This window comes from Lycorma delicatula, chromosome 3 (genome assembly GCF_047948215.1).
Source record: "Lycorma delicatula isolate Av1 chromosome 3, ASM4794821v1, whole genome shotgun sequence".
NCBI lineage: Eukaryota > Metazoa > Arthropoda > Insecta > Hemiptera > Fulgoridae > Lycorma > Lycorma delicatula.
Genome location: NC_134457.1, coordinates 190,263,586 through 190,279,946, shown reverse-complemented (window position 1 = coordinate 190,279,946; position 16,361 = coordinate 190,263,586). Strand labels below are relative to the sequence as shown.

Sequence of the window (16,361 nt, the reverse complement as noted above, 5' to 3'; positions counted from 1 at the left end):
AGCTGACAATGATCGTTAATGTCTATATGCCTACAAGTGCCCATGGTGATGATGAGGTAGAGTGTGTATATAAAGAAATTGACAAAGCAGTTAAAACAAATAAAAGGGGATGAAAATTTAATAATAGTTGGAGATTGGAATGCAAGCATTGGATAGGCAAGAAAGGAAATATTGTGTGTGAATACGGGCTGGGCAAAAGGAATGAAAGAGGGAACCGGCTTATTGAGGTATGCAATTACTAACTCATATAACTTAGTAATTGCCAACACCCAGTTTAAAAATCATAATAGAAGAATATACACATGGAAAAATCCGGGCGATACTGCAAGGTATTAAGTAGATTATATCATGATTAAGCAAAGACTTAGAAATTAACTTGTCATATCCAGGAGCAGACATTGATAGCGACCATAATTTAGTGATAATGAAATGTAGATTGGGGTTTAAAAACCTAAAGAAAAAGTATCAAATGAATCAGTGTATATTATATAATACAGAAACAAAACAAATGTGTACCTAAGGAACTGTCTGGGAGATACTACTAAGCCACACACCGATCAGATGAAAAAGACATAAAACTGTACCCTACACTCAAATTTCCAATATAAGTGAATACATTTGTTATAATTACAACTTTATTCGGACTTCAGAAAGAACATAAGTGTTTTTTCAGATATACTTTGTTGATGATAATGAGAAGGAAATTATGTAAGATGTGCGAGTATTGATGGCATTTAAGCTACCTTGATACAGCATTAAAAAAAATTATTCTACGACTAGAACAGTTGTCAGACTTTTGATCTATATTTGACATATTCCTAGCTACAAAACAATGTTACCAAAAGTGGTATTTAAAGCTGAAAATTTATCAGCTGAGGTATTCAAAGAACGTTGTTTGGTGTGGTGATTGTAGATCAGACGACTGACCTCCCTTGGAAAGAGGGAACACTTAGAGGCACTGGTAATATAAAAGACCGAGTCCCGGCCTACTGGGTGAACGACCTTCGTAGGGTATGGCATAGCCGGAGTCTTGGGAGGTTAGAGGCGTGGCAGCCACCGAGGATGCACAGTGCTGGTCCATGCTCACAAAAAAATAAAATAAAAGGTTAGTCAGACAACCGAACTCACCGGGTTGGTCTAGTGATAAACGCGTCTTCGTAAATCAGGATTTCGAAGTCTAGAGTTCTAAGGTTCAAATCCTAGTAAAGGCAGTTACTTTTAAACGGATTTGAATACAAGATCGTGGATACCGGTGTTCTTTAGTAGTTTAGTTTTAATTAACCACACATCTCAGAAATGGTCGACCTGAGATTATACAAGACTACACTCGTACACATCCTCTGAAGTAATCCTCACGGTGGTTCCAGAGGCTAAATATCCGGGAAATATTGTTTTGTAGAGCAAAGGAAATAAACTGCTGCGAGTCACAAAGATCCATTCATTGTACGGTAATGTAAAATATACTCACATTTTGTCTTGGAAAAGACGGCTTTTCGATATCATACCTCAAAAGTAAATGCTATCCTAACATTTTTAATTAAAAGCATGCTATATTTATCAATGACATTTTGTAATACGTGGGTATAATAAGTCAAAATTAACAGGAGTTTTTTTTATATTATGAAAGGGTAGAGCAGAGGAAACACAAGTTTTTTTAAACCACTAGCACTCAGTGGCGAGTGGGGGTATTGACCTTTGGCGGACAGCTCAGACTATGCAGTTTCAGTCATGTTGGAGTGTAGAACATCATGTGTTTGCTGTCGAGCAATTTTTTTTAGAAACAATGATTCTGTGGCCACAGTTCAACGTCTTTTCTGTCGAAATTTTAATGTCGAACGTTGAGGTGCAGTTCTAGTTTGAAACACCATACTCCAGTGGCTGAGGAGTTTAGAAGTACTGGATCTGTGATGAAGAAAAACCACCTGACCATCCCCGTTCAGTCCGAACAACGGAAAACGTAGTCAGAGTGAGAAGGGCAGTTCTTATTAGTCCAAAATAGACGCTAGGCGACAGGCTGTAGCACTGGGTATGTCACGCCATTCACTTCATTGCATCATACACAGTGATCTGAAATTTCATCCATACAAAATAATGATTGTCCAGCAGCTAATTGAAAGGGGTGTTGTGCAACGCAAAGAATTTTGTGGCATAATGAACACCATTCTTACGGAAGATGCAAACACCTTAATTGTGATGAGTGACGAAGCCCATTTCCATCTGTATGGATGGCTATGTACAGAATTTTCGGTACTGGGCGTCGGAGAACCGAAGTGAATTACACCAAAAACCGCCCCACGGCTCAAAAGTAACAGTGTGATGCGATGTCTCTAAGGTAGATGTTCTTAGGTGATTTTTTCTTTTTTCCTGTTTAGCCTCCGGTAACTACCGTTCAGATAATACTTCAGAGGATGAATGAGGATGATATGTATGAGTGCAAATGAAGTGTAGTCTTGTACATTCTCAGTTCGACCATTCCTGAGATGTGTGGTTAATTGAAACCTAACCACCAAAGAACACCGGTATCCACGATCTAGTATTCAAATCCGTGTAAAAATAACTGGCTTTACTATGACTTGAACGCTGGAACTCTCGATTTCCAAATCAGCTGATTTGGGAAGACGCGTTCACCACTAGACCAACCCGTTGGGTTTTTTTTAGGTGGTTGGGTTTCAATTAACCACACATCTCAGGAATGGTCGAACTGAGACTGTGCAAGACTACCCTTTATTTGCACTCATACATATCATCCTCGGAAGTAATACTTGAACGGTAATTCCCGGATGCTAAACAGGAAAAAAGGTAGGGATTGTTGGTCCTTACTTTTTGAAAAGGGGGAACCGCAGTTACACTGACAATAGCGCTCTACACATCGACATGTCAAACAACTTCCTGCGTCCAGAACTAGAAAGGCATCGGCAACATGAGAGAAATGTGATTCAAACAAGATGGTGCCATAGCTAGCATGGCGAGAGCATCTATTGAAGTGGTTTGACAAATGTTTCCTGGCAAGTCATTTCACGGTTCGTCGATGTTTCTTGGCCCCCACACTCTCCCGATCTATCGATTTGTGACGCTGTTTGAAATCAAGAATATACGTGAACAAGCCAAACGCAATGGAAGGCCTGAAAATTTCCATTCGCCAAGAAATTGAAGCTGTGTCGCATGAAATTTTGGACAAAGTCGTGCAGAGCTTTAAGGAGGGGCTCCGAATTTGCCTCCGACAAGAAGGATGTCGTCTTACTGACATTATTTTCTGAACCTAATTAAGGTATGTTTATTTCAAAAATGCAATAAAAAATATTATTTAAATAAAATAAAATAGTATTTAAACGTTTTTTTCTTTAATTAAAACAACCGAAGGTAGTGAAAAACATGCGTTTCATCAGCTGCACTCTTTTATATACACACAATATATGCTTATATATAGAGTATAAAAACTTTCTGTCCAAAATAAATAAACTAATTTAATATTAAAGATGCTATATCGTACTCAGTTTTTATTTCCTTGAAAAATGCACATTGGAAACATTTAGTTGGTGCCAGAATTAATTTGTTTAGAAGGCTGAAGCAGTACTCAAGTCTAGTAGAATCTGTCTTTGTTTATTATCTATGATATACGAGTGGTATAGTGACTGTAGAAATTGTTTTTTTTTTTAAATATCGTTTGCGTTTGATATTTTTATTACGTATTAAAGCGTCATTTGTCTTTTACTGAATTTGAACTTCAAGGTATAATTTTAACCACTTTTTTAGGTGTTAAACTGAGTTAGAATTTTTCTCACATCTGAAGTAGGTTATCTTTTGGCTTCAACGTAATTTAATTGGTTTATTAAAACATCGAAAGTTACTGTATGATAGTTTTTTCGTATGGAAGGTGTTTGATTTTAACTTTTTATTTTTATAATGGCTGATAAATCGAGCAACCTTGAGGTAAACTGTGGATTTTGGGACTGATATTGTTTTACGAAATGAAACATAACATTAAATTAGTTTAGCTTGCCACTAATTCTATTTAATTGCTTTTTAGAGTCTGGTTTTGGCTTCTTAATGCGATTCTGTTTGTGAAGATTAGATTTTGCCTTATCGCAGCATGTTTGACTGGTGAAAAGTTTATTATTGAAAGAATAATTTTTCCGTTTTCGTTTTAATGGAAAGTTCTACTACATTAACTCGAGAAACGAGGGTAAAACTATTTTAATTTGGTAATGTTCTAGAGTATGATGCTAAGTAATGTTGGCTATTTCATTGAAGTTAGTACGTTTTGTTCACTTTATTAAAAAAGTAAAGTCAAAATAATATAAAAACATTTCCACTTTTATTAATCACCTGTTTGTTTAAAAGTATGTAAATTGGTTATAAGTGTACATAATACATGCCCGTTTTTGTACACATTTATGTAATATGGCAGTTCTCTTTTATGGTTACCTTTTTGATAAAAAATAGTATAAATTTTCATGCAAATCTTTTTATTAATTTCATGCCACTTTAATGATAACAGTAATAATAATGTAACCTTTATATTTTATGTAAATATATTGTTTAAAATTGTTCACTTTTAAACCAGTGGAGACACATAAACATGTAGGTATTTTTAATTTAAATATTTAAAAAAAGAATAATTACTTTAGTGAACCTCTGAAGATTGTAAGCAATAAAAATCGTGAAGTATAGATTTTTTTTTTAAATTTGCAAAAAGATTCTGTGTGTTGTATAATCTGGGAATATAATATATGTGTATTGAAACCACCAACTCAATGTATAAATAATTTACTTGGAAATATTTTTTTAATTTTGTGATAATAATATAAGATTGACATTGATAATTATAATTAGCTTATGAGTTTCAAAATTATGAAATTTATCATTTACTTAAGTTGGTGACACATAGATTAATTACAGATTAACTCCAAAGCCTCTTTCCATATAAAGAAACAAGGAAGAATTTTTTGCCATTAGTTTATTTAATATTTATTCATAAATTAATATTTAGTTAATATTTTAATATGTTTTTTAATGTTTACTTAATATTTTTAACCATAAAACTTACTTAAGATTCATATGACTGTGCCCCTCATTTGTCAGCACACAGTTTTATCAGTCATCAAGTGCATTTAGACGTTCGCTTCTACATTGAAGGATCAAGTAATAAAATAATGCAGTTTTCAATTCAACAACATTCCTTAGTTACACAAATGGGAGATTTTTTGTTTGATTATACCCCAAGGGGAGTTAACTTCACATGCTAAGATTGGATTTGTAGGAAAACACTGAATTTTGGAGCTCCTACCAATCCATTGCCCTTCAAAATGTTAATAAATAAACAGTCGCTTATCGATTGAGCGCCATGTTGCTGTTAAGTGACAATTAATTCCATACCAATTGATCAAAGCTGAGGAATAAAATAATTTTCATGCATGTTAAGGTATGAAGTGATCTTAACAATTTCTTCAATAAAGTATGGTCCTATTAGATAGACTTTGAATATTGCTGCCCGTTCATTCTATGTGCTTGGTGGTCTGTAATTTCCTTATAAAAATGGAAGATTTTTTTTACACCAAAATACATTTTCCAAGATCTATTATTACTCGTGTAAATGGCATAATCATCAGAAAAGAAAACTGGTTTCTGCAATTGAACAGTAGTGATTAAATACAATTTTGTAGAGCTTTGCAACAGGTTTCCTTTAAAGCCATGTCCTGGTCATTAAAATGGAACAAGCTACTTTTATGTAGGTCAGTCCTAATTTTTACCACCAATTTCTTATTAGTAGTAGTTCTGTTCTCCAAGAACAATGTTTAATTTTTGTAATTAATTATATGCATATTTTATTAGGATTCAGATATTAAGTTAGTTAAATTTGCTTTATATGGTACAGCCTGTACCACATAAAACAAAACTTTCATATTTTTAGAAGCATCTGGCAGTACAGTTTATATCTGATATACATTGCTTAATTTGGAGATTTTCTTTTTTGAAGTCTTTGCCCATTTTTTGATGACTCTTGTGTTTGAAGGGAAAATAGTTTGTTGTGGTCAGTGAAAAATTGTTGATCTCTTATTGTTAAAGGTTTTGTTTCTTAAGAGTCTCAAGAAGAATGATCATCCACTACTTGCAGGGATGTTGGCGCATCTTTTTGGGTGGTTTTCTTTGCGTTTTTTCACAGTTCCTATGTTTGTAAATTACTTATACCACAATATCCACACCTTTTTTGGGATGTACTATTAGTTTTGCGTAAATTCCACTGGAACTGTGTGAAAGGTGTGGAAACTTGTAGTTATTGTGGGCTTGATATTTGTGTGGTTTTCTGGGAAACTGCTCTGAGATTCTTTTCCTCTGTGGCTGTACAAAAAACTCTACAACAAATTTAGCTCAGTAATGTGAGTTAAGAAAGTTAGAGATAATTATGATGACAAAAACATTCCATATAATTTTAAGTTAAATTTCAATATTCAAAGTAATGATTTTTTTTCTTCAGTATGGACACTAAGTGAAGTATAACTGAATATAGGGAGAAATTATTGTCAAATGTACCTGATCTTAAACCTATAACTACCTTAACTACTTATTTTTGAAAGAAATGAGTTGTTCAATAAAGTTAAAACATTTTTGTAGTTAAAAATTTTAATTTAAAAAACCTGATTTAATTTTTCAGCATGAATTTTGGCCCTAAATAAGATTGCTTACATTCAAGTAATATTATACCCTGGACCCCATAAACCTAGTAGTTATTTATCTTGTTCTTAATTTTGAGTATCTAAATTTCTTTTAACATCTGAATGCTTAAAATTAATTATTGCTGATTGAGTTAAAAATGACAACCATCGTTAATTGTTGGCCCTTAAAAAATTGTTTACAGTTATCAACTTATTCATATAATTTACCTAATGGTTTTCTTCTGTGGTCTGAAAAAGTTTTCTTTCTAAACATCTTTTTTGGTGGTGTTCTCCAAAAATGTATTGAAGTAACTGGATAATGATATACCATTTCTTTAAATAACATTTTCACGTAGCCTAAAGATATTTGAGTTATGTTTGTTTATTTAATTGACATATTTATTCCAAGAGAGGATATAATCAGTTTTCAGGTAGAGTCTTATGGTCTTTAACAAACACTATAAAAGTATTCTCTGTTGTATAATATTATTATCTAGCATGTCATTTACATTACTTTATAAGCTGGTTTTTTTTTTTTTTTTTTTTAGTAAATAATTTTTTTTTAATTGTTTGAGATTTTAAACAGCTGCATGCAGATCTACCTGTGAAAGAAGTTCAAATTATTATTTCTTTATATCTATTAATGTTCTTTTCTCTAACACAATTATATTTTTTATCACTGTGATGAAATGTTATAACAACATTTTTTACATTAGGCCATTTTTCAACCATCATTAAAAATATATGTCATTGTATTTGAAGAAAATTTTTCATGACTCCTTTGTCATTGGTGATACTGTTGATGGTGCTTGGAAGTGATTTGGAAAATTCTTTATTGAATACATTTAATCTGCGTTGAGTTCATCTAATATGATATTTCTGTAAAATTTTACGTGTTTATAAATTTTATATTTTCAATTGTGCTGAGGTTGTTGCTTTTGCTGTTTTATAAATTACATGTTAAATTTGTGCAGGTGTCTTGATTCAGCAAGCTGATTTGCAGAGGCCAATTGGTTGTGTGTTTTTGGTAATGTGGATGAATTAGTATACAACATCCAGTCTTTTCAATATAGTGTTTAGTTTGTTCATCGCAATTAATTTAGTTTATTTCTGGGCTGTTGCATTTTCAATGATGCCATGTGATAATTCCCTTGCACAACAGATTAGCAAAGAATACTGACATTTGTCACACACACACGCACATGCACACGTACACACACGCACCACACACACATACATACACATATATATACATACACACGTAGTCATGCGCGTGCGCACGCACAAACCAACAAATTAATTATGTGTTGCTTTCTAAGTACTATATTGGTGAGCTGGAGTCATTATTCATAGGTAAAATGAATACATACTTACACTAGACTCATTAATGTAATCATTCTTTGCATATTGCCTCAGAAAGAAAAGAAAACTAGATAAGAATTTGATCACAAAATGCAATATTACAGACACAAAATTTTACAAAATAACAATAAATATAAAAACATAACCACATAATCTATATTAGATCCGCATACTAAGAGGATTTCTTAATCACTTCCAAGAGGTGACTTCTTGCCTCTGGCATCTTTACTGATGAAGAAAATGAATGACTAGCCTCAAAAAGGATCACAATTGCATCAAGGTGAATCATTGGAAAAAACTGATAACAAAGTTGAATACATTCCTGGCATTGGTTATTTGTTATTATATAGTGGAAAAATAATTATCATGAAAAAGTTACCAAAGATTACTTTTTTGTGGTTGGGGGAGTAATTTATGATGAAGTTTTATTGTAAAATATTCATTATATTTATGTTTAAATAAACTAAAAAGAATTAAAAATAATTGTTTTATTTATTTTATCCCTCACCTCCAAAATTACCTTCCGAAATATATTTTTGATTTTTTGAAATTTACTATGCTAAACAGAAGAAACAAAAAAAAATCCACAAACGAGGTACAACTAATAAAACGCTTACTGATTTTTTTTTTGTGGGTGAAGGGTGAATTATGCTGAGATTTTATTACAGTATTATTATAAAAAGTTTAATATTATAGTATAATTTAGACTTTTAATATTAAAAGTTTAAATAAATACAAAAAAAAAATTATCCTTGATTGGATTTCCCACTCCAATATTGCTCCTAAAATGGTTTTTTTTAGGTTGCTTGCACTACTAATATGCGTAGATATTTAAAAAAATTTGGTTAATAAATATGCATTATATAAAAATTTAGCTTTTTCAATTTTTGGTGAAGGTGTCAATCTTCGGGAAAATTGTTTTATAAAAATTGTAAGGTAAGTATGCATGCGTAAATATAAAGTGGGGTTATGTTTGCAAAATTTGGAGAAAATTGCTTCTCAAAAAGCCCCTCCTTACCCTGTAGATAGTGACCCAAAACTTAACCAACAAAGTGCCTCATATGCATGAGTACACAAAATTTTTCAAATCTGTTTATCCAGTCAATATTTATTAAGCTTCAAACACGCCAACACACATACGTACGTATGTACATTACCCTCTCCTTTTAGTTAGATTTCATTAAAAAAGCTACTTATTGTAATAGGTACCATGATTCGACTTCTGAAAAATTTTGACATATCTTCGCATTTCACATCCCCTAGACCCCAAAACCATTGTCAACTCAAAAGTTTATATATATATATATATATATATATATACTACACACTTTCTTGTGTATCCTTATTCACTTTCTTGTGGACATGATAACTGTCATAATTTTGCGCCAATCACTTTTAAATTGTTCTTTAAAAATAACGTCCCAAAATCTCGGTCGAGTTTGTTAATGGCCAAAATCGGACCATGGGGGTGGAAAGGGGCTTTCTTATTAAGAAAAATATCGAATTCATTTAAAGTTCCTATTCTTTAGATAAGGACCTAAAACTTATCTAAACAAATTTTTTTTTATATCACCAATCATTGGCCCAGGGGGTTGAAAAGATGGGGTTTTGCAGACAAAAGAGAATCATACCTCTCTTAATAGGCATAGTATCGAATCGGCTTAAAGTGGTCGTTAGTCCTCTAAACATTACCTAAAACTATTGTCTGAAACAATTTCTGATATGAGCAATCCTTATGGCAAGGAATGACAAAATTGTTGCTGGAATTGTAAGATGGGGCTTGTTGTATGCTAAACATGCGAAACTTTTTTCTTATGCAACCATTGTTGTATTGAGTAAATTTGAAGTTTTTCTTAACTTTAAGGTGGAAACCTTTTTTATTCCCTATTTAGGACTGGTGAAATCTACCTCCGCCTTCTGGCGTGCCGAAAGGGATTTTTTTGTTTTTTAGGGCTCCTGGCGCATGAAACATTGAGAAATGAAAAAACTCAAATCCCATTTTTTGACTGTTTACCATACTTTACTTATTGCAGCATAGCTGTAGAGCTTTGATGCCAGGAAATTAAAGCGGTATATTAAAAAGCATTTGAATTTGCTCTGAATTACATCCATTTTATGTTTATCTATATAAAGTATGAATTGACAGTGATTATTAATGGGATGAAAGGCTGTAGTTAAGAATAAGCCTGTCAAAAAAGTGGAAATTTTGAGATTTATTTATACAGAAGAAAATTTAATTTAAGTGTGTTAATTTATTTTAAAGATATATTTTGGTAAACCAAACAGATAAATTGAAATAAGTAAAGAAGCATTTGGTTTAATTTCAGACACCACAGAAATCAGCTATAATTCAATATTGCTTAAAAAGTTTTACTTAAAATCTGAAGCTAGTTAGCAGTTTAATTATTAAACAATTATTGTGTAAATTCTAATTAAGTACTTTACAGAACAGTAATCATAATTCCAAATAAATAATTAAAAAAAATTAATTTAAATAATTAAAATAATAATAGATTTGACAAAAACAACACATTAAGAAAACGCAAAACATTAAATTTATTATTTAACCATATACTGAAAAGGTTTCCCAACCATTCCAAGTCAGAAAATTGTTATTGATCTTGATTTCCTGTCATTGGGGAGAAGGTGATTAATTAATTGATCCAATTTGAAAACTCTTTCCATACTGAATGTGATATATGATTATTGTTGCTGTGAATTTATAGTTTAGTAATCAGTTCATTTTACCCCATTTCTTTTAGGAGAAAGAGATGTTGCGGCAAAGAAAAAAAGATGATTTTGGCTGGTCACCAGAATCTTATTCTGAAAAGAAACATATTATTTGTGGTCCTAGGATTTATAAATTGTCTACTCTCCTTGCTACTTTTGTAATTATATTTGGTTGGTTTGCATTGTATAGCATTGTATTGCATTTGAATGAAAGATTACCACCGATGGTTCATAAATATGATGAAGAAACTTATAAAGATAGGTAATTAATTTTGATTTTATGTATCTATTACATTATTATTGAATTTTTATAGATTGTTTAGTATATAATTTTAAAAAAAGTTATAGAAATTTTTTTTAAAGTAATTTTTTTCACTCGATTATTATTTCCTAAGAGAGGTTTTACATGCATTAGGAAGAAAGATAGCAGGAATCCATTGGAGGGAAAATCAGTTAATGAAGTGTTAGTTTAAGAAAAAGAAATTGTTGATAATTTAAAAATAAATTACTATTATATGAATTTGATAGTGTTCAAAAAGATTTAAACAAATGTAAGTCTGTAGTATGTCTTGAATTGTAATAGAAAGTAGCTCATCTCATGCCACTTCACATAATTTTAAAATATAACCTCAGATTTTATTTAAAAGTTTTTTCTTTATATATTTCCATGAAGTGAAATTATTTTTAAAAAAAAGTAATTATCCATTACTCCAACTTGACATTTTTTTTGCAATAACATGTTAGCATATATTTAATATGTAAATAACTACTATTTTGTTTCACACAACAACAGTCTTGTGCATAGGTTATCCATCACATTTTATACTGTGACTACACACTGGATCTATTTATGATGACTGCTTACCTTCCTCAATGAAATATGACCTTATAATAACGAATGATGAAATGGGACACCAGTTTGTCACTTTGACTCTGTGGAATAGCTTTTAGTATATTTTTTATCGATTTACTTAACATTTGTGAATGTTTTGCTTATTGATGAAGCCTGAAAGGTTGAAATGAGAAATTACTTGATTGTTGTATATGGTAAAAAGCTCTAAGAACTACAAGTAGCTATACTAAGATAAAATCATTTAATGGTTATAATGTACTACAAAACTGCACTCATTTATTTGCTTTTTAACTATGTTTTTGTTTACAACCATTTTCACAAATTTATTCATGTTAAGAGTTATTTCTTCTTTTACATAGATCTGAGTTAGTTATGTTAACAGTTGGAACAGGAAGTTATCTGATTATGTCTTGTATGGCTACCAACAGAAGCCCTTTTGCCTGGCAAGTAAATTGTAGATGAAGGCCCATTGCTGGCCTCTGTGGTGCGAGTGGTAGCATTTCGGCCTTTCATCTGGAGGTCCCAGGTTTGAATCCCAGTCAGGCATGGCATTTTCACACGCTACAAAAATTGTCATTCATCTCATCATCTGAAGTAATACCGAACAGTAGTCCATGATGTTAGAAAAAAAAAAAGATGAAGGCACAAAAGAATACATGAACTACAGTTTAGTTCCCTTTTAGCTTCAGTTATTTTATCATTTTCTCTATCCACAATTTTTTTGTCATAAATGCTGCAAATTGTCTTGTGGCCCTGCATTCATTAGCTCTCTTTTTTCCTTGATTATAACATATAATTCTATAAAAGATGTATGGGAATTTGAAACTTGTTTCACAAGCAGGGATGTTTTATCAAGAGGTTTAAAAAAATGATCTTTCCCTTATGTCTTGAACTAAACTGCCAAGAATAAAGCATTTCTGTAAGAATTCTTTGGCCAATTAAATGTTTGATATGTGCATGTGCCCATGTGTGTGCACATGTTCATTTGGTGCTGCATGTGTATATAAAATAAATCTAGTAATATATTATATGAATCAAAAGTGTTATAAACTCTGTGTTATAAAGTATTATAAGCAAAGTTTTATAAAACTTTGATCCTTTAATGGTTTTTTAACCTTTGATACTATAAAATAAATTAATTTTGGGGGTTAATAATGAGTTTTTCTGGCTTTTTTTTTTGCAATTGTTGGTAATTATTCTGTAGTACCATCTACAGTAGTGTATACATTTTCATCTTCTAGTTGCAGATAAAGCCATTCATTTGTAATTTCAAGGTGACAGAGTTATTTGGTTTGTGAACTTAGTAGCTCTGCCATCACTAGAAATTATCAGTAGAACTAAACTGCCAAGAATAAAGCATTTCTGTAAGAATTCTTTGGCCAATTAAATGTTTGATATGTGCATGTGCCCATGTGTGTGCACATGTTCATTTGGTGCTGCATGTGTATATAAAATAAATCTAGTAATATATTATATGAATCAAAAGTGTTATAAACTCTGTGTTATAAAGTATTATAAGCAAAGTTTTATAAAACTTTGATCCTTTAATGGTTTTTTAACCTTTGATACTATAAAATAAATTAATTTTGGGGGTTAATAATGAGTTTTTCTGGCTTTTTTTTTGCAATTGTTGGTAATTATTCTGTAGTACCATCTACAGTAGTGTATACATTTTCATCTTCTAGTTGCAGATAAAGCCATTCATTTGTAATTTCAAGGTGACAGAGTTATTTGGTTTGTGAACTTAGTAGCTCTGCCATCACTAGAAATTATCAGTAGAAATTATAATACTCTCATTGATAAGTTGCTACGTTATTTTAAGTGTAGAAAATGAAATAATATGACCAAGATTGTTACTAATAAAAGTGAATGACTTATTTTGAACTTCAACCTCATTTCTGCAATAAATTAGAAATAGATGAATTTGGTTTGAAAATTAAGCCGTAGGCAGCATTTTGAAAAACATTATTTAATTTTTGGTAAAGTGTATCAGAATAAAGTTGGAATTGTTATTCTTTTTCACTTACTAATCATAATTATATTGCTGTCTTTATAATTCTGCAATGAAGTGTTTAGGAAAAATATCAAATTTATTAAGCAACAAGAGATTAAATTCATTAATTGGTTTTTCTAATGCTTTCAATGTTGATTTATTAATGTAAGTATTTGCTTGAGTTCAAAAGATTCTAGGAATTCAAAATTGTCAAGCTGGATGAAATATTGATTAAATGAATTCAGGACACTTAATACTGTGATGCAGCATACACACTAGCTTTTTGTTAAGCCCTTGGTTAGTGAGGAGGAAGACTAGTAGTTTGCATTATAAGTTTAACAAACTGATGATATATTTTGAAAAATGCCAAACAAATTTCAAATTTGTAATTTCCAAACAAATTTTTAATTATTGATTATTAATACTCTCTTTTAAGGTGTAACATGCAGAGCTTTGTTAATCCTATTTTTATCATTAGAATGTTTTACCATGTATGGAGTATAAACATCTTAATGAGATTCTGGTAATCTCATCAAATGTTGCTATAACACTTACTTCCTGAAGAGTTTTTGTTGTATTTGTGTTCTTGAAAATTATTGTAGCTCTTAAATGTTCCATATAGTTCAATTTAAACTTCCATTCAAATCATTTGATCATTGATCAAACAATTTTTAGTGTAAGAAGTAAATGTATTTATACAAAAAAATAATGCAATTTTTTTCACTTACATGTACTTAAAGAAATTATGGATATTTGTCTGATGAGGGATGATTGCATATGAAGGAAGGTTGAATGAATCATACATAAGTAAAAACTTTCAGGATCAGAGTCCTATGGCTGACTTTCAGCGGTCTGATTACTGTTTCATATATATCTACAGCTTCAACCCAAGTAACTTTCATATTATTTCACCAGGAGTAAAAATTATTAACAGAGGGTATGAAGGCAGAAATAGGTGGTTTGCTGTCTATTGTGTAAAGTAATTTTGCTATATTAAGGGCTAATGTTATTAAGTAACTGGAAAACACCTAAAAAATTTTTATCATAAGAACTTTAAATTTAGGCTTATTGTTTTATAAAATTTATAGCTTTATCCAAAACTGTTGGTAATTTCTCAACAACTCGAACTTCTTTGTTTGTATTGCAGTGGACATACTTTATAAAGAGAGCTGCATTTATTGCTGTAGTAATAACAAAACAATAGCTTCAACACAGCATATGACCACACTAAGTCTTACATATTTGATGCATTCCAGTCCATTATTGATCATGAATTCTTGTGGATATTTCATCTTGACTGTCCATGCTGTCACAAAATAACATATTTCACAAAATGTATTGCTATCTTTGTATCTAACATCACATAGAATCTGAATCTAAAGGGTTTTAGTTGGTGACTGCCCAACATTACCATCTGTGCAAGCAGATGGTGAGTGTTGAGATTTGAGTGTTGAGATTTTCCCTCCGATGTAAAAAAAAGTAAAACTAGAAATTATACAGTGATTTTTATCAAGTAATACTGCAACTACTTAAGTACTGATCATGCTAATATGTAATCTTATGAAATTTTTTGTTATAACAAATTTTAAAATAAAATAGCATTAATGAGTTTATGAGAATTTATGATTAGCAAATTAAAAATCTGAAAGCTCTTAAAAGAATAAAATAAAGTTGTAGTTTCTATTTTTATTACTGTGTTGGTGGCAATAATTTTATTTATTTGTATAGGAAGTAAGCTTGATAAATGTTAATAATGGAAACATTTTCAAAAAGTTTGTTTAGTTTTAATTATATGATTTTATGAAATTTAATGGAATTGTTTTCTTTTTAGATTTATTGGTGAAAGGGCAAAGGACTTTTTAACAAAATTGGCGAAAATTGGAGTAAAAGTCATTGGAAGTTATGAAAATGAAGTTAGTGCTGTTGCACTTATTGAACATGAAATAAATTTAATTATGAGTAATGCTAGTGGTTTCAATAAATTGAGCTTTGATCACCAGATAACAAATGGTTCTTATTTTCTTAAACAGCCTGTTGGTTTCATTTCAACATATGAAAATGTTCAAAATCTTATTGTTAAGATTGGTCCACCAGATGCGTCAAATGAAACATCTAGTCTTCTTGTTAATTGTCATTTTGATTCAGCTCCTTCTAGTCCAGGTATTAAAAAATAATGTTTAATTATGTATTCATTCGTTTCCTGTGTATGTCATTTATTTGTCTTATTTTTTCTAAGTTTTGATTGATGTGCAAGTTATTTGCAAATTATTAGGATTTTCTTACTGTATATAAAATTGTATTCTTTTCATGTTTTTATATCTCTGTGCTTTATTCCTCCTGATTTAGTCTTCACAATATGCTTTCTTCTATAGTTTCTCAAACTGATTAATCAAGTTATGTAGTTGTTAGCTTATTTACTTCTAGATCATCTGATTCAGCCACCTCACTTCCTTGTTAAATATGAGTTTAGCATGTCTGAGGTGGCAATAATAAAAATAAAGATTCAGTTTTTTATGTGCTCTAGACTATGTACGCTGCAGGATTGGAGTATCTGTCTATAATTTCTATTTTTTTTTTCTTAAGTGATCATTTTATAAATTATTTTAACTAAAAGCAATTTTTAATTTGTTTTTGTTACATTTTTTCAGTAGAAAAAAATTTTTCTAAATGAAAATAATTTTACACATAAAATTAACTAGGTAATGTTAAAATTAACTAGTTAATTTTTCAGTTGATTAAAATTTGGTTGGTCTTTTTCAGATTCCATTAA

The 16,361-nt window shown here is 30.7% G+C and overlaps 1 protein-coding gene across 4 annotated transcripts in view; it reads left to right on the top strand.

The window, feature by feature from the left end:
• The first annotated feature begins 3,576 nt into the window (after nucleotides 1-3,576).
• The window catches only part of LOC142322302 (endoplasmic reticulum metallopeptidase 1-like), a 66,403-nt gene continuing 53,618 nt past the window's right edge, over nucleotides 3,577-16,361 (top strand). The window contains exons 1-3 of one of the 4 annotated variants that reach the window (XM_075361224.1): nucleotides 3,577-3,729; nucleotides 10,778-11,007; nucleotides 15,423-15,751. In XM_075361224.1, coding sequence (XP_075217339.1) covers nucleotides 10,787-11,007; nucleotides 15,423-15,751 — 550 coding nt within the window. In that variant the 5' untranslated portion in view covers nucleotides 3,577-3,729; nucleotides 10,778-10,786. Of the gene's footprint in view, nucleotides 3,931-10,777; nucleotides 11,008-15,422; nucleotides 15,752-16,361 lie in introns of all 4 variants that reach the window. The other 3 variants (XM_075361223.1, XM_075361221.1, XM_075361225.1) reach the window with 3 other exon arrangements.